The sequence below is a fragment of the Oncorhynchus clarkii genome, chromosome 3 (assembly GCF_045791955.1).
Source record: "Oncorhynchus clarkii lewisi isolate Uvic-CL-2024 chromosome 3, UVic_Ocla_1.0, whole genome shotgun sequence".
Lineage (NCBI taxonomy): Eukaryota > Metazoa > Chordata > Actinopteri > Salmoniformes > Salmonidae > Oncorhynchus > Oncorhynchus clarkii.
This window is the reverse complement of record NC_092149.1, coordinates 42,485,596-42,512,523: the sequence shown is the minus strand read 5'-3', so window position 1 is coordinate 42,512,523 and position 26,928 is coordinate 42,485,596. Positions and strand designations below refer to the sequence as shown.

The following is a 26,928-nucleotide window of genomic DNA, read 5'->3' as shown; positions in this document are numbered from 1 at the left end:
CAGTGAGGAGGAATAATAATACAACAATTTACTGTTGTAAATCTCTAAAACTGAAGCTGGTTTTACTATACAAATATTTGCTTAAGCTACCTGATAGACGTGGCTGTAGGCAGATACTGTCTGCCTACCTACCTACCTAGGCTCATTTGTACAGTCTGGTCACTGTGCAAAGGTTGAGGGTTATACCACATTTCCTTCTATAAAGCTAGATATTGTTGTAAATGTAATATCGGTGCATGTGCACATGTATGCATGTTCAACTAGTCTATCCTAATGTTGATGTTATGCTGGCACGATTCAACTCTTGTTCAAACTGTACAATAGAGTATACTTTTTTTTGTTTTGTATCTTGCAGACAATACTGTGTGGTGCCTGGGCTTCTTCTTCTGGAGTGTATTAACTTCTTATGGCTAGGGGCAGTATTTTGATGTCTGGATGAGAAGCGTGCCCAAAGTAAACTGCCTGTTACTTTGGCCCAGAAGCTAGGATATGCATATAATTGGTAGATTTGGATAGAAAACACTAACGTTTCCAAAACCATTAAAATAATGTCTGTTAGTATAACAAAACTGATATGGCAGGCGAAATCCTGAGGAAAATCCATGCAGGAAGTGGGATTTTTTTTATGTGGGTATTTTCAATTGAATGCCTATAGAGTATCTAATGGGTTAGGACCCAGATTGCAGTTCCTAGGGCTTCCACTAGACGTCAACAGTTATTAGACATTGTTTCAGGCTTGTTTTCTGAAAAATGAAGAAGAATGAGACCTTTCTGTCTGTGGACTGAGGAAGAATGTAGAGCTGGTTTGCGCACGTGATCGAGTGCGCGCCCTTCGTTGTTTTTCCTTTCTATTGAAGACGCTATTGTCCAGTTGAAATATTATCTATTATTTAGACAATTGACAACCTGAGGATTAATTATAAACATTGTTTGACATGTTTCAACAAACTTTACCGGTACTATTAGGATGTATTGTCTGCATGTTTTGACCGCCTTTGAGCCAGTGGATTACTGAACAAAACGCTCCAACAAAACTGATTTTTTTGGGATATAAAGAGGGACTTTATTGAACAAAACAAACATTTATTGTGTAGCTGGGACTCTTGTGACTTCAACCGTATGAAGATCTTCAAAGGTAAGTGATTAATTTTATCGCTATTTCTGACTTTTGTAATTCCTGTACTTGGTTGTAAAATCTTTGTATGCTTTGTAAGTGGGGCGCTGTCCTCGGATAAGCCTTTTTGAAATCTGACAAAGAGGCTGGATTAACAAAGAGTTCATCTTTAAGCCGATGTATAACACATGTATTTTATATGAATGTTTATTATTACTATTTCTGTATTTTGAATTTGGCGCTCTGCAATTTCACCGGATGTTGTCGAGTTGGGTCGCTAGCAGAATGCCTGCGCCAGAAAGGTTAAGAACAAATTCTTATTTAAAATGGCGGACTACCCCGGCCAAACTCTAACCCAGACGACGCTGGGCCAATTGTGAGCCACCCTATGGGACTCCCAATCAAGGCCGGTTGTGATACAGCCTGGAATCAAACCAGGTTCTGTAGTGATGCCTCTATCACTGAGATACTGTTCCTTTGGACCGCTGCGCCACTCAGGAGCCCCTTGTAAAGCTGTGGGAGGAGTTGTCATGATCAAACTGCCATTCAGCTGCATGTGAGTCATCTGTTTGAAATTCAGTATAATGTCTAATCACTCGAAAGGGACACAGTTTAAGGGATACAATTATGCTACAATGACACATGCAGGCAAGGAATTATGTTTTAAAGTCTTCTCACTAATTGATCGAGACAAGGCAGTTCTTACACAATATGTATTGTTGTGTATGGGAGATTGAGGAGAAATGGTACCTCAAAATGGTACCTCAATCGCTCTCATACACAACAATACATGTACTGTCTAAGCACAACCCTGCACAACCAAAACCCCTTTCCTCATCTCAAAGTACTGTCTGTAAACCTCCACCAGCCCATTGAGTTTAACTGATCATTCTTGTCAATAGTAGCCCTTTGCATGGGAATTTTGTTGACAAGACTTCGTACTGTGTTTTGAGAATTACTGTTGTAATCTTGATTTTATACCTTTCAGTGTCCCTTGATGGTTTCTGTCCCACAATCTTGTTGTGCTCCATATTTGCAAGGTGTTTCCGCTCCCTCATGCTTGTATACCCAAAATGACCCCTCTTTGGGGTATTTTTTAGCAAGGCACTTTGGAATGACTCCAGATAACCTGAGTTTTACAAAAAGAAAAAGGTAACAAGAGAAGAGAGGTAGACTAAATTGATTACATGGTCTGGAAGGTACTCTGTGGTCCTCAGGTGACCTCTAACCACCTGTAACCCCATAACACAAACCATACAAACACTACCCAATTCATGTTTATACCATGCTTACAGTAAATTGAGCTATTTTAGCCATCAGCTTGTAAATATTTTGGCCAACTTACCTTCACTTTGTGCAGAGCTAGGGGTTGGAAGTGCATGTTGGTGGAATCAGATTATCTTAACACCTACAACAAAATACCCAACAATACACAATTGAACCACCCCACTAATTGTATTGATCTCTATTAGACTGGCTATCTAAGCATACCTAACATGGACATTTCAATATTGTTAGCTTGCTGTTAGCTAACTAGCGTCACTAAATTGGCAGATAGCTGAGACTGGCTGAGAACTAACTAACCAACCATAGACGATTTATACACATTCAACATTGCTACCAACCCACAAACAGAGAGTGAGTTAGCTATATAGACAACTATATTTTAAGTAACAATGTTTTCCAGACAAGGGTGGAAAAGATGGCTACAAAATTGAGATGCTCTTTATTTGGTAACATTAGCTAGCTTACATTAGCTAATGTCAGTCAAAGATAGAATGAACAAACAAACAAACATGTTTACTCTGCTGAAGGTAGCTACCAATCTAGCAATGACTACCATGGAATAGGCAAAATTTATTGAGTGTGTATACCAAAAGATAGCTATTTTATTTAGCTGATGGCTTTCAGAGTTCAATACAGGACTGTAACGTTAGCTAGCTAATTTACCCACCTAGGCTAGCAAGCTAGGCAACATTAGTTTACCTCTAATTTGGAATCTTAAAAAAAAACAAAAAAACTTTCACATCACTTCTCTGCTATCGTCGAACCGGATTCGCCATTAGTTCAGCCTGAAAATCCCTCTGATAATCTTTGGGCAACACATTATTCTTGATAGCTGCAAACCACTGGCAGAATCGGGGTGAATCTCTGGTAGGTAGAATGGTGAAAGAACTCATTTTCGCACTTGTTTGTAATTAGCACAGAACACAAAAAAAAAACTAGCGTTTAAAAACAAAAATTGCAGCTGTACACAGTCCATCGGTAAATAGCCCACCCAATTTACCTACCTCAGCCCCATACTGTTTTTATTTATTTACTTTTCTGCTCTTTTGCACACCAGTATCTCTACCTGCACATGTCCATCTGATCATTTATCAAACATTTATTAAAAAAAGGTGAAATAAAAAATTAAAATAAAAATTGTCATGCCATTCATCTGCTGCCATCATCTCATGTTTCAGTATGATAATGCACTGCCCCATGTCACAAGGATCTGTACACAATTCCTGGAAGCTGAAAAGGTCCCAGTTCTTCCATGGACTGCATACTCACCAGACATGTCACCCAATGAGCAGGTTTGGGATGCTCTGGATCTACATGTACAACCGCGTGTTCAAATTCCCTCTAATATCCAACAACTTCGCACAGCCATCGAAGAGGATTGGGACAACATTCCACAGACCACAATCAACAGCCTAAACAACTCTATACAAAGAAGATGTGTGGCGCTGCATGAGGCAAACGGTGGTCACACCATTTTTTTTTAAAGGTATCTGTGACCAACAGATAACTAACTATCTGTATTAGATTGTCCTTAGATTTATAACAGACAGTTTTAGAAACATAGAGAACTTTACTTTCACATTACATCAAAATAATTTCACAAATGCAAAATATAAACTTACTGTACACTGTTTAAACCGGCTTTATCACAGTCGCAGCTGACAGTATTTTTCAATGCCAACATGTTTCTGCCGGTCTTCTTCTATTACACACTAGTGTTCGGAGCATGCTAATGAATTTAAATCAATTGATAACCTGACATGAACTGTAACTCAGTAAAATCTTTGAAATTGTTGCGTATATGTTCAGCATAGTAATGATTATGTGCCCTGGCTGAGCCAGGGTGAAATTCCCCCTTTAACAACTAATGAGAATGTTTTCATTTCTCTCATTGACCCTGGCCTGTTTGGCAAGACTTCCTGTTGCAGATGCACCTCCCCTAACATTAGTCTACAGTTGGTTGTTTCAGCCTAACCACTCAAAACAGACCAATGACACCTGGAACGAGATATATATATATATATATATATATATATATAAATACATATTTTTGAAAATATAATTTCACTGGCTGAGAGCAACAAAACCGTGTAGTATCACGGCTAAATTGTGACTGACTGATCTACAAATAATAAAAATAATGACTCCTTAATTATGATGTCAGGTGATTTGCGTAGTTAATATTCTATGTCTTTGTAACAGTCCGTTCCACGCCCCGAACCGGGCTCGAACCAGGTATCCTCTGCACACACCCACGAAGCATCGTCACCCATCGCTCCACAAAAGCCACGGCCCTTGCACAGCAATGTCTAGTTCAAGGTCTCATGGTGAGTGACGTCACCGATTGAAACGCTGTTAACGAGCACCACGGTTCACTAGCTAGCCATTTCACATCGGTGATATCTACAGTCATAGCTGATTCGAGACAATCTCTTAAATAGTTGTACGCGTTACTACTCCATCAAACCCTCTGTAAATGGAGTTAGTTTTGCATGGCCCGGTGATCCGAGTACGCACTTTGTGTATTTCCATTGGTCCTTCAATAACATCTTCACTCTCCCTGGCACCGGACCATGCAAAACGAACTAACCATCTGTATTTGACATATAACACGAGGAATCTGCCTCAACGCTGGCTCAGAGGCCAATCAGAGCTCTTCGTTTGCTCAAGAGAAATACACCAGTAGCCAATCCCGTTGTACCTATAGAAAACGTTGAAACAAAATGGCGCAGTCCATAATTCGAGCTATCAGACGAGCTGTCCCACAGTAAGTTAGAAATTCTACAATCAATGCTGTTGTGAACAAGGCTTTGTGTGACTGCAAATTACTACGGGCTTCAGTAAACCGAAACGGAGATATTGTGTCGACTGGCATGTCGTAAAAATACAGCTTTCGTTTACTTTTACCAGCATTAGCTAGTTATAGCTACTTTCAGCTAGCAGAGTTAGTCAACAAAAGTGACATTCACAAGTAGTTCGATCACATTATACTTTCATTATAATTACCATTCGAGTTGATTAATCACCTACGCCTTGTTACAATGTTTCATGTCCGTGCCACACGTAGTAGATACTGTAGTTTCAATTTGCACATGTATCCAGCATTGTCATTATTTATAATAATGTAAATAGATCACTTCACGCTATATCTTCAGACCTATTTTATTGTGAACTGGTTTGATACAGTAACTATATGCATTTGGAGTTGCATGTGCTGTGTTTCTCTGCAAGCTAGGTTATTGACAACTTGACCAGGGGTGTTAAACTCACTCCATGAAGGGCCTAGTGTCTGCAGGTTTTTCATTTAAGTCCACGACTATCAGGTGTGGGCAGTTCCTTACTAATTTGTGACCTTAATTCATCAAGTACAATTGAGGAGCGAAAACGCGCCGACTTTCGGACCTCCTGTAATGAGTTTGACAAGTGTGGTGCAGATCCTATAGGATGTGTTGTGTCAGACGGGGATAACCATAACCATATTTTCGCTTCTCAGAACAGATCATTCTTAAACACATACTTCACCTGATACAATGCTTGGGTAATATGAGTTCTTAACATTGGCATAAAACTATAATGGGTGTAAATGTAATGAATTGGAAGGACAACATGGGTTTCAAATGAGTTGTATATTTATTGTGTAGTAGGCCTATCCTACATAATTGCACTAAGATGTACCGGTACTCTTAAGGAGTCTACCGTTACTCCTTAAGGTTCACGGACCTTATATTATTTTCAGAGGTAGACTGGCTCTGGCAGCCAAAATGGCCAACTTCTTCATCTAAACGGGATTTTGATTCTGAATTGTGATACGGTTTTAGATTTATTTAAATTATTTTTATTTAACTATGCAAGTCAGTTAAGAACAAATTCTTATTTACAATGATGGCCTACCCCGGCCAAATGACGCAGGGTCAATTGTGCGCCGCCCTATGGGACTCCCAGTCACAGCCGGTTGTAATACATCCTGGAATCGAACCAGGGTCTGTAGTGATGCCTCCAGATCGGAGATGCAGGGCCTTAGATCAGGAGCCCTAAGGACACAGAGTTTCTCAACCCAGAGGTGCAACATCACAAGACTTCCAGGAAAGCCAGACTAAAACGTAAAGCGCTTTACTTTCATATCACATCAAAATAATTTCACAAATGCAAAATATGCACTTACTGTACACTAATTTTAACCGACTTTATCACAGTTGCAGCCGACAGTATTTTTCAGTGAAAACACGTTTCTGGCGGCCTTCTTCCATTACACACAGATTTTCGGAGCATGCTAGATAGTGACCAGCTGTCTTCAGTCTGTCTTCTGTAAACACACACTGTAACATGGATATGTGCCTGTGTGTGAACACTAACCATATAAAATTGTATCAATTTAAACTTTGTTTTTAGAAAATTATTTCTCACTGATATGAAAGAGAAGTTCCTTATGGTTCCAAAACCATACCACAAGTGTTAATGTTCAGACCGAGCATATGGGCTCTTAACAATACTCCACTCTACAGAAGACGTCTTTGTCCAATGACTCTTTTGTGTAATGGAACTGAGTCATAGTCGAGGGCTGTAAGGGCCCTACACAATTGTTGAGTCTCGACCTGTCACATCTGCACTTATATCCTTTGGTTGGACTTAATGACGAACTTCAAACTGTTTAAAAGTCAATTACAAAGGTGGCAGTGTGGTTTGTAGTTCTAGTAATCTGTCCGTATTGGTCATTGGGAAACATGGTGCGAGGTGGCTCTACTTCAAGGCAGATTAATTTCCAAAGGTGCAACAGTGCGTAAAGGTGACTGTCACGCCAATCTACTGTTGGAGTGTGTGTGAGGTGTACAGTGATAGTGTTTTATACCTGTATTGTTTTAAGGATATGTGCTTAATGTCAGTAATTAGGGCCACCAGAAGAAAACAACTAGGCTAAAATCATTTGTGATTTTCATGCTGTTTGAAATGTGATTGTATTGTAAATTGTATTTTAAAGTTTGTTATAGACTCTCTCTCTCCAAATGAGGACTAAAAGAGATCAAATCAAATCTAAAGGAAAAATATCCTGTTGCTTAGTCTGTATAAAAAAAATATATATATATATATATATATTTTTTTTTTAAGTGTTGTGTGTCCACAGATAATCAGCAGGGGAAAAAATCCTATCTTAGACGTATTTTTATACTAGATATAAACCTGACACTTCATGAAAAACACATTCTCAGTGGATGCGAACTTGGTCCATGCAGACTGCCTGTGTTTTAGCAGTGTAAAGATGCGGCCGGAAAAGGAAGCGGAATCCCACTGGGCACAGACGTTGAACGTGTAGTTTTAATTTACATTTGGTTGAGTTGTAAACTAACATTAATTAATTGAAAAGTCTACAAAATTCACCATGTCATTGGATTTAGGTTAAAAGTTGGTTGGAAAAAAATGAAACAATTCCCTCACATTGGTGACCTTTTGCAAATCCAATCAGTTTTCCATGTTAATTCAACATCATCACATTAGATTTTTTGGTTGAAATGACTTGGAAGCTATTTTTATTCAACCAGTAGGATGTGTGTATTTGTTTTATGGAGAGACCTTGAGCTGTAGCCTTGGATTTGGCGCCAGGGCCGACTGCTCTTTGTCACAAACACCCTCATGTCAAAGATGCAACAGCATCCTGGAGGAAACATTGACTGCCGCTATGAAATCGACAAGTGATGAAAGTCACCTAGAGCTTGTCAATTAGGTAGCCGGGGCCTGGACCTTATAGCTTAATAGGCAGTTTCCCCTTTCAGGGTCTGCCAGGCTTTTATAGCACAAGGTTATAAAAAAAAAGTTTAATGTCCCCCATAACAACATTTTAAATGAAGACTTACTGCATAAAGCCGTGTGGCTACTCGGCAATCATGGCAGACTGTTTTGTAAAGTGGCATTTTGCCTAAATTGGGAGGTAGGTTTCCGATCAAAGCACCACCACAACACTTTATATTTTACAGTTAAGGCTGCAACAGAAGCAAACTCCTTTGTTGGTGACCCTTCCGTCCGCGTGGGATTGGTTGGGGGAATGGCTGGCTCACTGAGAAACTCTTGAAGACTCACGTTATTGGGATTAAGTAGGCCATGTTAATATTATTTCACACCTTTATCTCCTCCCACTGTGCAAAAACTGGTTAAATCAACATGGTGTCCTTGTTATTCCAGCAATAAAAAAAATACATGTTGAAACAACATAGAAAACTGATTGCATTTGAAAGTCAACAACGTAAAGGAATTGTCATTTTTTCACCCAACTTTGAACCTAAATCCAATGACATGCTGAAATGTTTTGTTGATTTCATGTTTAATTCACATTAGTTGACAACTCAACCAAAAGTAAATCAAAATTAGACGTTGAAATCAAAGGAGGCTGGTGGGAGGAGCTATAGGGGTACAGGCTCATTTTAATGTCTGGAATGGTACCAAAAACATGAAAACAATGTGTTTGACTCATTTCCATTTATTCTATTCCTATAGCTTCTCCCACCAGCCTCTGGTTGAAACTATGTCTGTGCCCAGTGGGTTCTTTGTCTATAAAAAATAATCTGAGCTGCATGCAGTTGAACAAGTCACAGGAAACATGCGCTGCATTCATTCATATGGACAGAATATTGTGTATATATAGCCTACAGAAATTGGGTGCTGGATCCTTATATATAGTAATCGAAAGAACAGAAATAGGACAGCACCCTCTTACTTCATGGAGACTAGACTTTTTGAAAAAATTTGAGACCTGTTCAATGGACTCGAATGACTTGTGCATTATGGATATTCCTCATCAAGAGGGTTTAGATGCAATGAAACATTATTTGAATCAAATAACAACTGGTTCCCCCCACTGACTTACTGCTGAGCTTGACTAATGAAATATTGACTAAGAATTATTTTAAGTTTGAAGACAGTTACACCTAATTATGCTAATTTGTTTACGCGGAAATTTGAGTTGGACTTTGTAAACTATAGTAATCCCTATTCTAAGTTTATCAAAGTGTTTGAGATATATTGATGACATGTTTTTATGGATTTGTTATGCCATGATCAGAGGGAACTCTCCTAATAATTCCCATTTGGGTGGGAGGATAAAGGTCCGAGGTAGAATAACATGTAACACAAAATATGTTGTATATCTCCTTAAGTGTTTTTGTAACTTTTATTATGTGGGTAAGACCAAACGTGAATTTAGGATATGTGAGCATAAGAGCGTAATTTGCAACCGTGATGAAAAATCACCTGTTGCCAGGCATTTCAATAGCCATAATCATGAACTAAGTTCCTTACGTAATATGGGCATTGAGTTGGTGAAGGCGGCATGTAGAGGAGGTGATAGGGATAAATTACTTCTACAAAGAAAGACATAATGGATAGACTGCTTGGGCACTCTTGCCCCAGCAGGCCTTAATGAGGAATGTTATTTTAATAGTTTTTTTTGTAATAGGTTATAAATAGGCCAAGCTTTTAGGTAATGATGTCATGTATTGTGTGTTGATATATCTTTATTTGATTTTCATGTTTCCCCCACAGCTCCCTCAGCTGGGATCTCTTGATTGGGCCAATACGGACTGAATTTATAATTATGCCCATCTGTGTGGTGTTGTCGTTGTGACATTGACTGCCAAGGGCTCATCCCCGAATTGTTTGTGGCAATAAAATAAGTCAATTTACCATAGTGCGGTCCTATTTCTGTTCGATGGTTAAAGGCTAACATTTGATCGTTTAAATTAATAAACAGTCTTTGTAACATTTCTAGCCATAGAAATTGAAACATAATGATTTATTTTAGTGTGCGCAGAACGGCTGACTGGGGAACTCGTTTAATCCCGCCTATAGGTCTACTACAGTTTCTTCGGAAAGTATTCAGACCCCTTTTACACATTTTGTTACATTACAGCCTTATTCTAAAATGGATTAAATTAATAAATGTCCAAGGGCAATCTACACACAATACCCCATAAAGACAAAGCAAAAAACAGTTTTTTAGAAATGTTTGAAAAAAGAAATACCTTATTTACATAAGTATTCAGACCCTTTGCTATGAGACTCAAAATTGAGTGCATCCTGTTTCCATTGATCATCCTCGATGTTTCTACAACTTGTTTGGAGTCCTCCTGTGGTAAATTCAATTGATTGGACATGATTTGGAAAGGCACACACCTGTTTATATAAGAGCAAAAACCAAGCCATGAGGTCAAAAGAGTTGTCCATAGAGCACGAGATAGGATTGTGTCAAGGCACAGATCTGGGGAAGGGTACCAAAAAATGTCTGCAGCATTGAAGGTCCCCAAAACACAGTGGCCTCCATCATTCTTAAATGGAAGAATTGTGGAAGCACCAAGACTCTTCCTAGAGCTGGCCAAACTGAGCAATCAGGGTAGAAGGGCCTTGGTCAGGGAGGTGACCAAGAAGCCGATGGTCACTCTGACAGAGCTCCAGTTCCTCTGTGGAGATAGGAGAAACTTCCAGAAGGACAACCATCTCTGCAGCATTCCACCAATCAAGCCTTTATGGTAGAGTGGCCAGACGGAAGCCACTCCTCAGTAAAAGGCACATAACACCCCCTTGGAGTTTGCCAAAAGGCACCTAAAGACTCTCAGATCATGAGAAACAAGATTCTCTGGTCCGATGAAACCCAGAGTGAACTCTTTGGCCTGAATGCCAAGTGTCACTTCTGGAGGAAACCTGGCACCATCACATTACAAAAGGACAATGACCCTAAGTACACAACCAAGACAATGAAGGAGTGGCTTCGGGACAAGATTCTGAATGTCCTTGAGTAGCCCGGACTTGAACCCGATCGAACATCTCTGGAGAGACCTGAAAATAGGTGTACAGCAACGCACCTCATACAACCTGACAGAGCTTGAGAGGATCTGCAGAGAGGAATAAGAGAAACTCCTCAAATATGTGTGCCAAGCTTGTAGCGTCATACCCAAGAAGACTCGTGGCTGTAATCACTGTCAAAGGTTCTTCAACAAAGTACTGAGTAAAGGGTCTGAATGTGATATTTCCGTTTTTTTATTTGTAATAAATTAGCAAAAAATCCCTGTTTTTGCTTTGTCATTATGGGGTATTGTGTGTAGATAAGGGGAAAAACAATTTTAATACATTTTAGTTCAGTTCATTTTTGTTCAGTTCAGACCCTATTCTCCGGATTTGACATGACTGGGAATACAGGTATGCATCAGTTGGTCACAGACGCCTTAAAAAAAGTACTGGTGTTGATCAGAAAACCAGTCAGTATCTGGTGTTACCATTTGCCTCATGCAGTGCAAAACAAATCTTTCCCATAGAGTTGATCAAGCTGTTTATTGTGACCTGAGGAATGTTGTCCCACTCCTCTTCAGTGACTGCGAAGTTGCTGGATATTGCCTGGAACTGGAACACGCTGTCGTACATGTTGATCCAGAGCATAACATGCCTGGTGATTATGCAGGCCAGGGAAGAACTGGGACATTTTCAGCTTCAAGAAATTGTGTACAGATCCTTGCGACATGGGGACATGCATTATCATGCTGAAACATGAGGTAATGGCAGCGGATGAATGGCACAACAACGGGCCTCAGGATCTCGTCACTGTATCTCTGTGCATTCAAATTGATATTGATAAAATGCAATTGTGTTCGTTGTCCTTAGCTTATGCCTGCCCATATCATAACCCCACCGCCACCACGGGGCACTCTGTTTACAACGTTGACATCAGCAAACCGTTTACCCACACAATGCCATACACACTGTCTGCCATCTGCCCCGTACAGTTGAACCTGTGCTTCATCTGTGAAGAGCACACTTCTCCAGTGTCCGTTGAAGGTGAGCATTTGCCCACTGAAGTTGGTTACAACACCCAACTGCAGTCAGGTCAAGACCCTGGTGAGGACAGCAAGCTTTGAGACGTTTTCTGAAAGTTTGTGCATAAGTTCTTTGTTTGTCTGGTCTCAGACGATCCTGCAGGTGAAGAATTCTAATTTGGACTGGGCTGGCATGGTTACTATTGGTCTGTGGCTTTGAGATCGGTTGGACGTACTGACAATTTCTATTCAACGACGTTGGAGGTGGCTTATGGTAGAGAAATTAACATTCCATTCTCTGGCAAGAGCTCTGGTGGACATTACTGCAGTCAGCATTCCAATTGCACGCTCCCTTAACTTAAGCCATCTGTGGCATGGTGTTGTGTGTCAACTGCACATTTTAGAGTGACTAAATGCTCACTAACAGGGATGTAAACACATTTGTGCACAACATTTGAGAGTAATACGCTTTTTGTGCGTATGGAAAATCTCTGGGATCTTTTATTTCAGCTGATGAAACAGGGGACCAACACTTTACGTGTGAAGTAAAAAATGTCAGTGTAGTTTCTACAATGTTGACAGGATTAATAAAGCAGGGTTGGGTGGATTACTTGACAAATCTAATCCGTTAACCTATTTATAGCAACAACAAAAAAACGTTACAAATAAGAAACTAGGGATGCGTGATATAGCGGTGAACATATTGGAATCGGACGATATTAGCTAAAAATGCTGGCATCGTCCCGATGTCTAGTTTAACGCCAATGTGCAAAACCGATGTCAAAGCTGACGTGCACACCTATGACGTAATGATGCCACGCAAAATGTTTGCGCTACTCGTGCAACACAGAATTCCTAACCTAGCCCACAGTGTCTGCTGTGTTGTTGACTGCTCGATCCAGTTGTTCAGTCATTTGAAAGAGTAAGAACATTTCAGCGAGACAATTCAAAGGTGAAATCCATTAAAGCCAAGATAATGGAATTTGTTGCCCTTGACAATCAACCGTTTGTCGTGGTTGATGTTGGCTGTCGCCGACTGGCTGAGCACTGGTACACACTACCAAGTGCACTATTTTCCGGATGTTGCCCTACCTGAGTTACACAGTAATAGCTTCACTGCTATTAGCTTCATAACATGCCCAACTATGGAACGCTGTTTGGGTCTTTGTGTATCAAAGAAGATACAGTAGCAAGCTGTACAAAAAAGTCTGAAAACACCGGCCACGAGCGATGTGTTTACAATACTGCATTGATAACAAAGCATAATTTGTTCAACCGAAACTTCTGGGGTAGCTAGCTTTAACTTGGTACCTAGCTTGCACCAATACAACCAGCCTGAAAACAATGACCAGTAGAAACTGCAGTCATTTTCATTATTCTTAGCAATGATTTAGGAATCCTACACCGACTCTGATGCCGACTACAGTCGTACTACACCGACTCTGACGAAGGGCCTGCAAACCATTACAGACTACAAAGGGAAGCACAGCCGAGAGCTGCCCAGTGACACGAGCATACCAGACGACCTAAACTACTTCTATGCTCACTTCAAGGCAAATAACACTGAAACAATATTCATTGACTATAGCTCAGCGTTCAACACTGTAGTGCCAACAAAGCTCATCACTAAGCGAAGGACCCTGGGACTAAACACCACCTTCTGCAACTGTATCCTGGACTTTCTGATGGGCCACCCCAGGTGATAAGGGTAGGTAACAACACATCCGCCACACTGATCCTTAAGACAGGGGCCCCTCAGGGGTGCGTTCTCAGCCCCCTCCTGTAGTCCCTGTTCACTCATGACTGCACTACTCCAACACCATCATTACATTTGCCAGTGACACAACAACGATCACAGCCTGATCACCGACAACAACGAGACAGCCTATAGGGAGGTGGTCAGAGACCTGGCCGTGTGGTGCCAGGACAACGACCTTTCCCTCAACGTGTCCAAGACAAAGGAGATGATTGTGGACTACAGGAAGAAGAGGACCGAGCACGCCCCCATTCTCATCGACGGGGCTGCAGTGAAGCAGGTTGAGAGCTTCAAGTTCCTTGGTGTCCACATCACCAACAAATTAACATGGTCCAAGTACACCATGACAGTCGTGAAGCGGGCACGACAAAACCTATTCCCCCTCAGGAGACTGAAAAGATTTGGCATGGGTCCTCAGATCCTCAAAATGTTCTACAGCTACACCATTGAGAGCATCCTGACAGGTTGCATCACTGCCTGGTATGGCAACTGCTCGGCCTCCGACCGCAAGGCACTACAGAGGGTAGTGCTTACGGCCCAGTACATCACTGGGGCCAAGCTTCCTGCCATCCAGGACCTCTATACCAGGCAGTGTCAGAGGAAGGCCCTAAAAATTGTCAGACTCCAGCCACCCTAGTCATAGACTGTTCTCTCTGCTACCACATGGTAAGCGGTACCGAAGCGCCAAGTCTAGGTCCAAGAGGCTTCTACCCCCAAGCCATAAGACTCCTGAACACCTCGTCAAATGGCTACCCAGACTATTCACATTGCACCCCTCTCCACACCACTGCCACTTTCTGTTGTCATCCATGCATTGTCACGCCAATTAACTCGACATACTACCTCAACTAATCGGTGCCCCTGCACATTGACTCTGTACCAGCACCCCCGTATATATTATTTTTAACTGCTCCTAATTACTTGTTACTTTTATCTCTTATTCTTATCCATAGTTTTTGAAACTGCACTGTCGGTTAGGGGCTCGTAAGTAAGCATTTCACTGTAAGGTCTACACCTGTTGTATTCGGCGCATGTGACTAATACAATTTGATTTGAGTAAGTATTAGCTTGGTTGCCACTTGTTGTTCGCCTATTGAAATTGAACCTCCGTTCATGAAAATAAATAGCTAGCCAGCTACTTAACCCTGTTGCCCAAAGCTAACGTTATAAGCAGCCAGGTAGCTTCATCTGGCTAGTGAAGCTCGACCTGACCGGGTTATGTGTTGTGGCGCTAGCCACAATAAGGATTAGGCACAATAGTGGGATTTGCCTCCAAAATAAAAGTATGTAATTGACAGTGATGCAAAGAACATCGTTTGCATCCATGAGCTAGCTATCTTTTTTTATGACAAGCACTGTAGGTGCATGAGACAACTTTACCAGCATCATATTAGACATATCGATTAATCATTGTGACATTTGAAATACAAGTAATAGTGTAATCAATGTGTAATAACTAAATATAACATTTATGAACACATTAAATTATGTGACGTGCAGTCATATTCAGGTCCTGATTTGTCAACAAGCTTATTTGACACGTCAAATAGTGTTGTTTGACACGTCAAATAGTCTTAAATAGTATATTTCTTGACACGCAAAGACCCAAACATTGTTCCATAGAAATACTGGTTGAGAATGAAATGACTGAACAAACGAACAGTAAGTAAGTGAAAGAAATAGGTTTTGATTATGTTTTACTGGTAATGGGGACATACGTAAATGCCACCAAAACTTATATTTGTGTGTCTGTGTGACCTTTACATAACTAGGCAAGTCGGTTAAGAACACGTTTTTATTTACAATGACGGCCTACCCTGGATGACGCTGGGCCAGTTTTGGGCCACCCTGTGGGACTCCCAATCATGGCCGGATGTGATACAGCCTGGATTCGAACCAAAGACTGTAGTGACACCTCTTGAACTGAGATGCAGTGCCTTAGACCGCGTGTGTTAACTATTTAACTATACTAGAATGCTTAAAAGGCAGCTAAAATGTAAATATCTTTTGTTTTTTTTGGCAAGGAAAATATTGGATATCGGTATCAGCCAAAATAGCATATGGGTGCATCACTGGAAGAAACAATCAAATCAAAAGAAAAGTTGACATCCTCTATTGTTGATGTTGCTTTATCTGAGCACCACTGTGGATTTTTTACTAACTTCTTGCCCATAGCACAGGGTAATACTGAATGCATAATTACATTTATACTGAATAAATCATTGAAATATAAAATTAAACACTATCTTACATCTTGAAGTTACTAACAATACACCATCCCCCATTCTGCTTTCCTCCAGTGATGATTTTGTCGATAACTTTAATAGCAAATTAAAGCCAACCATTGATGCTGTAGCTCCAGTAAGGTTGAAAAAGGCCACATCCAAACGGATGAGTGAAGTTAAGAGAAATTGCAGAAAGGCAAAGCGGAAGTGGATAATAGTCAAAGTTTCCGGTCCATTATGATATTCTGAGAGAGCAGCTTGGTGTATATATAACAACGCAAATAGAAGAAATGCCAGATCAGCTCATTTTTGTAATTTGATCACTAATAATCAGAATAATTTACGAGGGCTCTTCTTGACCATTGATGGCAAACCTATGTGAACTTTCCACCACATCTAAATGTGATGAGTTTGCGGCATATTTCAAAGATAAGATAGCAAACATTAGGCTGGGTATCAGTCAAGCAAGACCTGATAAGAAGTTTGATATGTGCCCTAGCCTACCACACAATGGCACTGGATTCATTTCCCCTGGTTGACACAGACATGCTCAGGAAAGTGATAGAACTTCTAACTGCCTTCTCCATCCTATCCCCAACACCTTCAAAACAGTTTTTAATTGCATATCTGAAGACGTGCATGCTATTGTTAATCACTCCCTGTTCACAGGCACTTCCCCACTGCACTAAAAACTGCTATGTTGAAACCCCTTCTGAAGATAAGTGATTTAGATTCTTCAGCTCTCAGCTGTTTTCAGCCAATCTCCAACCTTCCATTCTTAAGCAAAATTCTGGATGAATTAGTTTTCAAACAGCCAACTATACTTTTGGAATATTCCAATCTGGTTTTCGTGCCAACCACATCACAGAGACAGCCTTAGTTAAAGTGGTAAATGATCTTAAAGCCAACACAGATGCCAAACAGTTCTCAGTCCTTGTACTCTTGGATTTAAGTGCTGTTTGACACTGTTGACCATGATGTCCTTCTGGACAGACTGGAGAGGTGGTTGGCATTTGGTCCAGTTCTAAATTGGTTTAGGATCTATTTAACCGGTCAATAGTTTTTTTTGGTGAACATAACTCAGAGAAAATGGATACACATGGTGTTCCATAAGGTTCAATTTTGGGTCCGGTACTGTTCAGTTTATATATGTTACCCCTTGGCAGAATTATCAGAAAGCACAGCATTGATTTTCACTGCTACACAGACGATACACAACTTTACATTTCTGTGTCGCCATAGAATTTTAGCTCTACCAATACATTATTAGACTTTATTAGTGATTTAAATACTTGGATGGCTCACTATTTCATCAAGCTGAATCAAGACAATAATGAGGTACTTATTATTGGAGTCAAAGTACAGAGAGAGAATCTGGCCGTACATTTGAATTCCCAGGCAATGAAGATAAAACACCAGGTAAAAAATCTATGTGGTATTTTAGATTCTGAACTCAAAATAGCTTTTTATCACCTGAGGAACATTGCCAAGGTGTGGCCGTTTCTTATCTCAGGACGATACAGCGAGACTCATCCACACTACACTGGTTTTAAAGTCTTTTAGAATTAATTTTAAGATTCTTCTATTGGTTTTCAAATCATTACACAATTGTGCACCACTATACATAAGAAGAACTGATATCACATTTAGATAAGTATTCAGACCCTTTACTCAGTACTTTGTTGAAGCACCTTTTGGCAGTGGTTACAGCCTCAAGACCTCTTAGGTATGATGTTACAAGCTTGGCACGTCTGTATTTGGGGAGTTTCTCCAATTCTTCTCTGCAGATCCTCTCAAGCTCCGTCAGGTTGGATGGGGAGCGTCACTGCACAGCTATTTTCAGGTCTCCCCAGAGATGTTCGATCGGGTTCAAGTCCAGGCTCTGGTTGGGCCACTCAAGGACATTCAGAAACTTGTCCCTGTCTTGGCTGTGTGCTCAGGGTCCTGTTGGAAGGTGAACCTTCGCCCCAGTCTGAGGTACTGAGCGCTCTGGAGCAGGTTTTCATCAAGGATATCTCTGTACTTGGATCCGTTCATCTTTCCCTTGATCCTGACAAGTTTGTCTCCAAGTTCCTGCCGCTGAAAAACATCCCTACAGCATGATGCTGCCACCAGCATGCTTCACAGTAGGGATGGTATTGGCCAGATGATGAGCGGTGCCTGGCTTCCTCCAAGCGTCACGCTTGGCATTTAAGCCAAAGTGTTTAATCTTGGTTTCATTGGACCAGAGAATCTTGTTTCTCATAATCTTTCAGTCCTTTAGGTGCCTTTTGGCAAACTCCAAGCAGGCTGTCATGTGCCTTTTACTGAGTGGCTTCCGTCTGGTCACTCTACCATAATGGCCTGATTGTTGGCGCGCTGCAGAGATGGTTGTCCTTCTAGAAGTTTCTCCCATCTCCACAGAGGAATTCTGGAGCACTGTCAGAGTGACCATCGGGTTCTTGGTCACATCCCTGACCAAGGCCCTTCTCCCCAGATTGCTCAGTTTGGCCGGGCGACAAACATCTTCTATTTAAGAATGATGGAGGCCACTGTTCTTTGGGACCTTCAATGCTGCAGATGTTTTTTGTTACCCTTCTCAAGATCTGTTCCTCGACATAATTCTGTCTCGGAGCTCTATGGACAATTCCTTGGACCTCATGTTTTTTTTTTCTCTGACATGCACTGTCAACTGTGGGACCTTATATAGATCGGTATGTGCCTTTACGAAACATGTCCAATCAATTTAATTTACCACAGGTGTACTCCAATCAAGTTGTAGTAACATCTCAAGGATTATCAATGGAAACAGGATGCACCTGAGCTCAATTTCGAGTCTCATAGCAAAGGGTCAGAATACTTATGAAAATAAGGTATTTCTGTTTAAAATGTTTCATAAATGTGTGTAAAAAAAAGTTAGATTTGTCATTTAGGCTATTGTGTGAAGATTGATGAGGAAAAACATGTATTTAATCCATTTTAGAATAAGGCTGTAACGTAACAAATTATGGATACTGAATACTTAACAAATGCACTGTACTAGTATTGACATTTTCTGAACTAAATATCCCAAATTACATGGAGAATATGTCTTCTTGCATTTCTTTAACTACAAAGGTGAAGGTGTCTTTCACAATGTTTTAAGTAAATCATCCCATTCATGTGGTGGCTGGCAGCATAGGGCCAGCCTCTGCATCCCATAGAAAAACAAATGAGCGCCGAGTGACACCTAATTTTCTCATTGATTGGTGCTGGTTTCCAGCCAGGCAGAGGTAAATTGTGGCCGTAATCCAATCAGGCAAGAAAACACTAACAAGCTGAGTCCCTCTGGAACCATGATTGGAATAGCCGTGGTCAGGTTCTTTAGGGCACGCCTCAACAAAACGTTTACAAACAGTTTGCAACGGAAAAGGAAAACAAGTGTTCCTTATTGGACAAGCTCCCTGTTTGAGACGTTTCTTCTGTTTTGTGCCTACTGAACCCGACCCAGGTTTGGAAAGCAGGAGGCCAAGAAAAACTTAAGTCACAAATGCTTGGCCCTAATTCTGACTGTATCCAAATATTTTTAACCCTATTTCATCTGTTTAGCCTACTGCTTTAATGCCCACCCGGGGCCTGGTGAGACCAAAGAACCATTTTTAAAAGCCGATCGCCCTTGTTTTCCCCCCTTGTAAAATACATTAGACGTTGAAGCCTAACTCAAGCGGGAGATCATTTATTTTGTATTTTCGGATTTAACAGTAGTGCCCTGAAAACATGGAGTGAAATGGCAACATCTGTGTGTGTGCTTGTGTGCACATGTGCTCAGAAATACCTTTTCTTCCTTTTACCTCTTTTCAAGCCAGTACATCGATAAATTGCTCTATAACCTGTTGTTGGCCTTTTGAAATGTGTTACAGAGCATTAAGTTAACATATGTTGCAGTGGATAACAAGGCTCTCGTAGAACAGGGCTTGAGTGATAAGTGGAGTAAATTGTGCTGTGGATGGGATGGCAAGAGGGGGACCGAGCAGAGAGAGAGGCCTGCACTTGTCCCAAGGCACACACACTGTGGAGGATCCCATACAGCTAGCTGATGGATCTGTAGCTGATGGATCTGTTACCCTGGGTCCCCACAGACACAAAAAAACAACCAGCTCCCCAAAATAAGTGCCTGGGCTCTGGGAACAAGGGCCTTTGATCCACGGCAACATTCTTAGCCGACGAGCAGGGGCTTCCTTGCGTCTTCAGAGCCCAAGCATATGGGATCGCATCTGTACAAACAGGGCCGCAGTGGAATGTGGAACAATGCAACAAAATAATCTTGTTCTGGAGAAGAACGTTGGGGGGTGGTGGGGCCTAACAGGGCCGTTTGTGTGGTTTAGAGATTGAGCGTGGTAGTAGGATGGAATGATCAATGTTGCCAAATATGCACAGTGTTTTTAATGATAACAAGAAAGTGGGAGATTTATGTGTTTGACTTAAAATTACATGTGGTGAGCCATTGGAAGTGGTGTGATGAAATCTCCTGTAAAACAATAAACCTTTTTGGATTAGCCAAGAGTATAGGCCTATAGCAGGGTTTTTAACATGGAGCATGTTTGCTGTCTTAACTAAAATTGCATTGTGTACTTTTTGCTAAATGTACCTTTTGAGTCCATTGTTTGGTTGGAGAATAGCATTTGCCCTAGGCCTTTTTTTCCTCTCATGTCAGTCACTGAGAGTCACTCAATTAGCAGATGTTAGCTAACATTTTTTGTTTGGTAAATTTGTAGTAATCATGGTCAAATAATTGACCGGGGGGGGCATTGATTTTGTTAGTCACTCTCATTCAGATATCATATTCAGAACTGCAAACATTTCTCTGCCCCATGGCAAAACGAGTAGAATTTACGGCAGCGCTATTTGGACAAAATATCAAATTGCTAATTTTTGAATTGTGATTTTCAAACACTTGGTTGAAAACCTGGCAATTCAATCAGACATGGTTAAAACAAGTGTCAGGGTAGAGAACATCTCTTTTTAAATGATAATATGAATACATACTGTGCTAACTGAATTAAAAATCAAATGAAACAACTCTTTTCCAACATTGATAATATATAGGATTATTACACACCTACATATAAACACACATACATTTTTAACATTATTATCAAAATATAGTGTGCTATGAGCGCAGCGCTTATTCATTAATGAATGAGCGCAGCGCTTATTCATTAATGAATAAGATTATAAGTTCCTATTTCACCATTATGAGTTCTTAAATAGCATAAGTTAGTTATTTATTCAGGCAGCCATAGACTGCAGATAGAATAGGATGTTTATGATTGTGTAATCATGTATTAGTAGGCTCAATCATTATTATAAGTCAGTGCCTTAAACATGTAAAATGTAGTCTAGCGATTGTAAGGTGCAGCCTGTGTCCAAAACATTGACGTCTGGTCCAGTTATTTAACGCAACATGTTTGTATCTTCATTTTGTTTTACAGTGTTGGGATGGTGACTTGGGAGAACTATGTACGAGACAGAATCTTGAATCTCCTGTCCAGCTTGTTTATCATCTTCTTCAAGCAGTCTTTGCTGACTCTGTAAACAGGAATCATGTCTTTGGCTCAGCGATTTCTGTGTCTACAGGATGCTTTTTTGTAGGGTGTTACACTTGGAAACGCATTGGCAATCGATGCCTGTTTAATGTAGGTGCCTGGTTGCAGAGTATGTGAGCAGAGCTGGAATGGAGTTTGGCCAATTTGCCTGGATCGCGGCGCAAGTTTCCCAAAGGGTGGAGCGTCGGCCTTCTCGCCCGCTCCAATTTCGCTCCAGTAGTGCTCACTTCTAGAGCTCAGGGCATGCCCGGCCCAACATGCATTTGTAGTCTACTTTAGTGCTGCTATAGCCCCTTACTTTAGCTAGTCATGGAGTTCGCTAAATATTTTCATAAAGGAACTGATAAAACACAGCTGCAAAATCATGGTGACTTACGAAGATGAGGAGGAGCAAGAGTGAGGTGATGTAGTGTACACAACCAAAGAATCATTTGTCCCAAAAGCATGATTGTGTACTTACTATGTGCACAAGATCTCCATTTAATGTATTTTTTTAATCCATACAATAGGCCATCATTGACTTTGGCTAGGCCTGGGATATTGCCTCTTCCATTTTGATAGGTGGGCCTAAAGGTTTTTAGTCTAAATAACCCTATAGAAAAACATGAAAACAACTGCATCCCTGCCCGGATGCAGCCTGGCAAGAGTGGCCCGATGGGTGTTTAGCATCCCCAGTGGCAAGCACGGAGAGGGTATTCTCCACTGCTGGTCTGCTCTCCAGGCACTATCGCATGAGCCTGAAGCCAAAGATTTTGGCCCAACTTGTTTATAAAAATGAATTCAAAGGCACTGAGCCTAATAAGGCAATTTTCGTTTAATTTGTATTTAATTCTAAGTAAGTCACATGTTTAAAAGCTGAGTTCTTAATGTCCCTGCCAGCCTAGTGTGTCGCACTCGCTTCACAATTTATTTTTTTGAAGGCTATAGCCTTAAAGCATTTTTAAATAATATAGCTTAAATAATTCATGTTCATTAGTTCTTAGGCTACCTCTCTGGCTCCTGACCTATTTAGAGTGTTTATATGCTGTTTTAATACCTATTAGCCTATTTGAAATGATGATCTGTTCTTACAGTCACCTTTTCATATTTATTAATATACTTTTCAACCAAATTATATTGTTTGGTTTCAATACTTAAAAACCAAATGGTAGATCCAGGTAGTCACAAAAATAGATGGGTGTTGGTTAGGGCCGTGCCGGTCATGAAATTCTGTCAAGCAAATAACTGCCGGTCTCATGGTTATTGACCGTTAATTAACATAAACATATTTAACATCTCCAGGCTCCCGCACATAGCCTACAAGCCACTGATGCAAACCTTTGGAACGTCTACATTTTAAAAAGCCTAATAAATCCATATAATATAGCCTATACCATCACAGTAAATCCATTATTTATTTTACGCAGGTCTAAAGAAACATGATATGAAGAAAATGTAGTCTGAGTTATAATAGGCCCTGATCTGGCTATGCCATATGGCTGTGGGCTACACTAGTTCATTTAGCAGACAAGATTTGGTTAGAACTCTGTGGTATTATTTTATAGTATGAAGAATACAATTGAACATGGCTCATGATGTTTGATTAGATTTTCGATACCATTTGCATTTATGTCAGACTGATTAGAGGGACAATGGAGTGTTGAGTACCAGGCAGTTTTGGTAGGCTACTAATGAATATCAGCAGCATCAGAGCTTGGAGAAGCCTAATTACCGTGGCTAAACGGTTACTCATGACTGCCGGTGTGGCGGTAATATGGTCACCGTAACAGCCATAGTGTTGGTTAAATTTGTGATTTTAAGGAATGGAGCGAATTTGGAGTTGCAGTTTCTTTTGGTGGTGAGTGAGGATCGTTTTTTAGGGGAGCGATTGGAAAAGACAGAGCGATGAGTGGGATTTCTGACTGCTCACATACTCCAGCTTGTTGTGGCTGAGGGGCTTTGCTGCTCTCAGGCGCTTTAAAAAGAAAAACAAATCATGCAATCATCATAAAGCAGGGCAGACTGGCCAACTGGTAAATGCCAGATGGGCTGGTCTGTTTTTAGCCCAGTGGGCCCATCTAACTTATATATATTTTTTGCATAAAATGTCATTATCTGGCTAATAATGGGGGCCTCAAGGAAGAAAATGGGCCGGTGTGTTAGTAATGCCAGGACCGTTTTTTTTGTCCTAGTCCCCACCTCTGTCGTAAAATAGTGGATGGTTGTTCTTCAAATGATTGAACACATTTGTTGTGTTGTCTCTTGTTGTCGCCACAACTCTGAAGCACTTTTAGCACAACGCTTGCATTTGGTTGACATCGGTTTGCCTGTATCTGAAATATTGCCATACCACATAAGATGTGCCCTTTTGCGCCAAATCAACATTCTCATCATCACTAGCAGCGCTCATGTTTCTGACAGTGTGAGGTAAAGCCACATAGTTTCTGAACCTCGTACTTTGGTAAAGCCCTTTCTCTACTCACCAGCATCTGACTGCGTGCTCTTGTGATTGGCCAGTATGTGCATGCCATGCAGAGTGAGAGGGCCAGCTTGTGATTGGTCAGCATCCTCTGTGCATGTAGAGAGTGAAGGAACACAGTCTAGCACATCTCATTGGAGGAGGTACGTAGTCTAGTTTTTGTCCTTTTTGTATTTATTATGGATCCCCATTAGCTGCTGTCGAGGCATTAGCTACTCTTTTTGGGGTCCAGCAAAATATTGTCAGTTAAAATGGCAGTTAGATACAATTAAAAACATTACATTTCACAAACGATTTCACAACACATTGTCTGCCCTCAGGCCACTACTCGACTACCACATGTCTACAACACAAAATCCATGTGTGCCTTGTATTAAGAGTGTTAAAGAAAGGAGAAAATGGCAGCCTCTTCTGATATGGATATTGCATATGTCAATATTGCAATTTCAATCTGAATTTGATTAATCGTGCAGCCCTAGTAGAATTACAGGGAAAATATATATATTCTCTACGTCCCACAGCAACGTGTGGGTATGGCTAGGGCTGGCTCTGACTATTTATGGGTATGGATGTGGGTAAACCGAGCCACTGCGGTCCCTCATGATGAATTACATTTCTTTGTGGCTCCTACCCCCATCAGTTGCCCTGCTCTAGGCTATTTGTTTTGTTCAGACATTGAAACCTTTTATTGAATGAAACGTACTGTATGCCTGTATGCTCTACCCCTATGAGTCCTCATTGTAAAATGTTCCCTGAAGTTGTTCGCTTAATGGCTGAATTGTAATGTTCTGTTTATAGCCATCCCATTTATTTTGAATAGTACCTCTTCTGAGAAGCCCACCCAGTCTCCTTTTGCATTGGAACATACAATGTAGGCATGATTAGCATTCTCGAGGCCTAATAGGCCCCTGATGGAGAGCATTGGGTCAGTACAGTACATTCCCCACTTAGTATTAATTGGGTAGCAGGCATATTTGCGTGTGGGCTGGGATATTACTCCCAGAGTTGCTATGTCTGTATTTGCCCTTAGGCACAGATCTAGAATCAGTTTATTGGTACCTCCCCTAATTGTAACTATTAGGGTGAGTAATCCCACAAACTGTCCTTAGATCAGTAACTATAGTGAACATCATCACCCAACTCACTGACTCCGTTTGCACGGTGTTCCTCCGGTCTTCTCACGGCACCTGGGTTAGATTCGCATCAACAGTGATGGTTACATGACTGTTGCCAGGAGGATGATGGAGATGTAATTTGGGCCTGCATTTCCTGTCTGATGGAGCCAACTACAACACCTAATGAGTCACAATGTTGGGGTTTACAGCACACACTGTTTGTTGACTGGCCTTGGTGGGGGTTTTACTGAAGAGTGTGTGTGCGCGTGTGCACACCTGAATGAGTCAGTGGGTAGATGGGCCGAGGGATTGTGCATGTTTGTCTTTCAATATCGGTGTGTTAATGCTGTTGTTTTGTGTGTGGGTGTGTGCGTGCACGCAGGTGACGTGTGTGTGTGTGTGTGTGTGAGGGGGGTTAACAGGTTATATTTATGGCAGTGGTTGGTAGTAGTTGCAGTTCCACGTCTGGCCTCTTGGTGTCAGTGTTGACAATGTTCTGTGGAGAAATCAGCTGTGAGGGGCTTGATATATTCTCCTCAGTTGTAGCAAGTGTCTCACTTCTGAATGTCTTTATATTAATGAGATACACAAACTCTCAAAATTATTGATTGAATATCTGAGTCTGTTTTGCCTGGACTGTCAAAGGTTCAGTACTGCAAAGTTATGCACCTCAGAATATCAGTATACTGTCGTCATTAAATGGGTTATCAAATGTTGAAATAATAATACAGCTCTAACCGCTGGATGGTTGGATGGGGTCTGTATTTTTTTATGGACATTGAGAGGTCTTGGAGAAGATTTTCAAGAAGGCCAACACAACCCTGTCAGATATTTTCTCTGTTCATTGCCAATGTCAAAGTGTATAGATGAAAAAATAACAATTTATGTATAGCTCTACTTTACATTTACAGTCCTTCGATATGCTCCCTTGGTTGACCGTATCAGGGCACATTTATTTTGACTTGAAGGCTATTCTATTGCCATGACATGTAATATCACTCTGAACTGATTGCATTTTACATAAAATAGGCATGCTTATTATATTTTAATGTAGACTATAGAATTATATCCCCTCTGTCCTTTTAAGCTCATAAATTGCCAATACTGTAGGCTTATATTGTGTAATTACAACAAATACTAGTCACAGGACAGGAATTTGAAAATGAGGGTCTTAGAATTCATGGATGTGCATTTCTCTTCGTTTTAATAGCCAGATGTAAAATTAAATATTAAAAGAACATAAGCAGTAAGAATTCTGGTAATAATGGGAACATATTTCCCATGGTGAAGCAGAATGTAAATGGGCGAATGGGACCCCGAGGATCGGGGTGGGCAGTGTGTGTGTGTTGGGGGAAGGTCTTGGTTAGGGGGTCTTGGGTGTGCGTGTGTTTATGAGTGTGTACTTGCAGCAGTGTAGGTTATGTCTTCTGTAATGCCCCCACTGTTTACAATGTGTAGAAAGAAGTGCTTGTCTAAGGCTGGGGAAGGGGACTAGGTCTTGGCTACTGACATTCTAGTGGATCTGGGGGTAGGGGCCTAGGACAAGTACTTTACAATGGGGGCTAAAGCAAGGCTAAAGGAAGGATGAAGGGGTAGGCTAGGTTGAGGATAACCCCAATCT

The 26,928-nt window shown here is 40.9% G+C and overlaps 1 protein-coding gene across 1 annotated transcript in view; it reads left to right on the top strand.

Annotated features, from left to right (window-relative positions):
* Positions 1-5,100: 5,100 nt before the first annotated feature.
* LOC139395671 (citrate lyase beta like) overlaps positions 5,101-26,928 on the top strand; it is a 199,032-nt gene continuing 177,204 nt past the window's right edge. Inside the window, exon 1 of the mRNA XM_071143001.1 lies at positions 5,101-5,168. Coding sequence (XP_070999102.1) covers positions 5,125-5,168 — 44 coding nt within the window. The 5' untranslated portion in view covers positions 5,101-5,124. The remainder of the gene's footprint in view (positions 5,169-26,928) is intronic.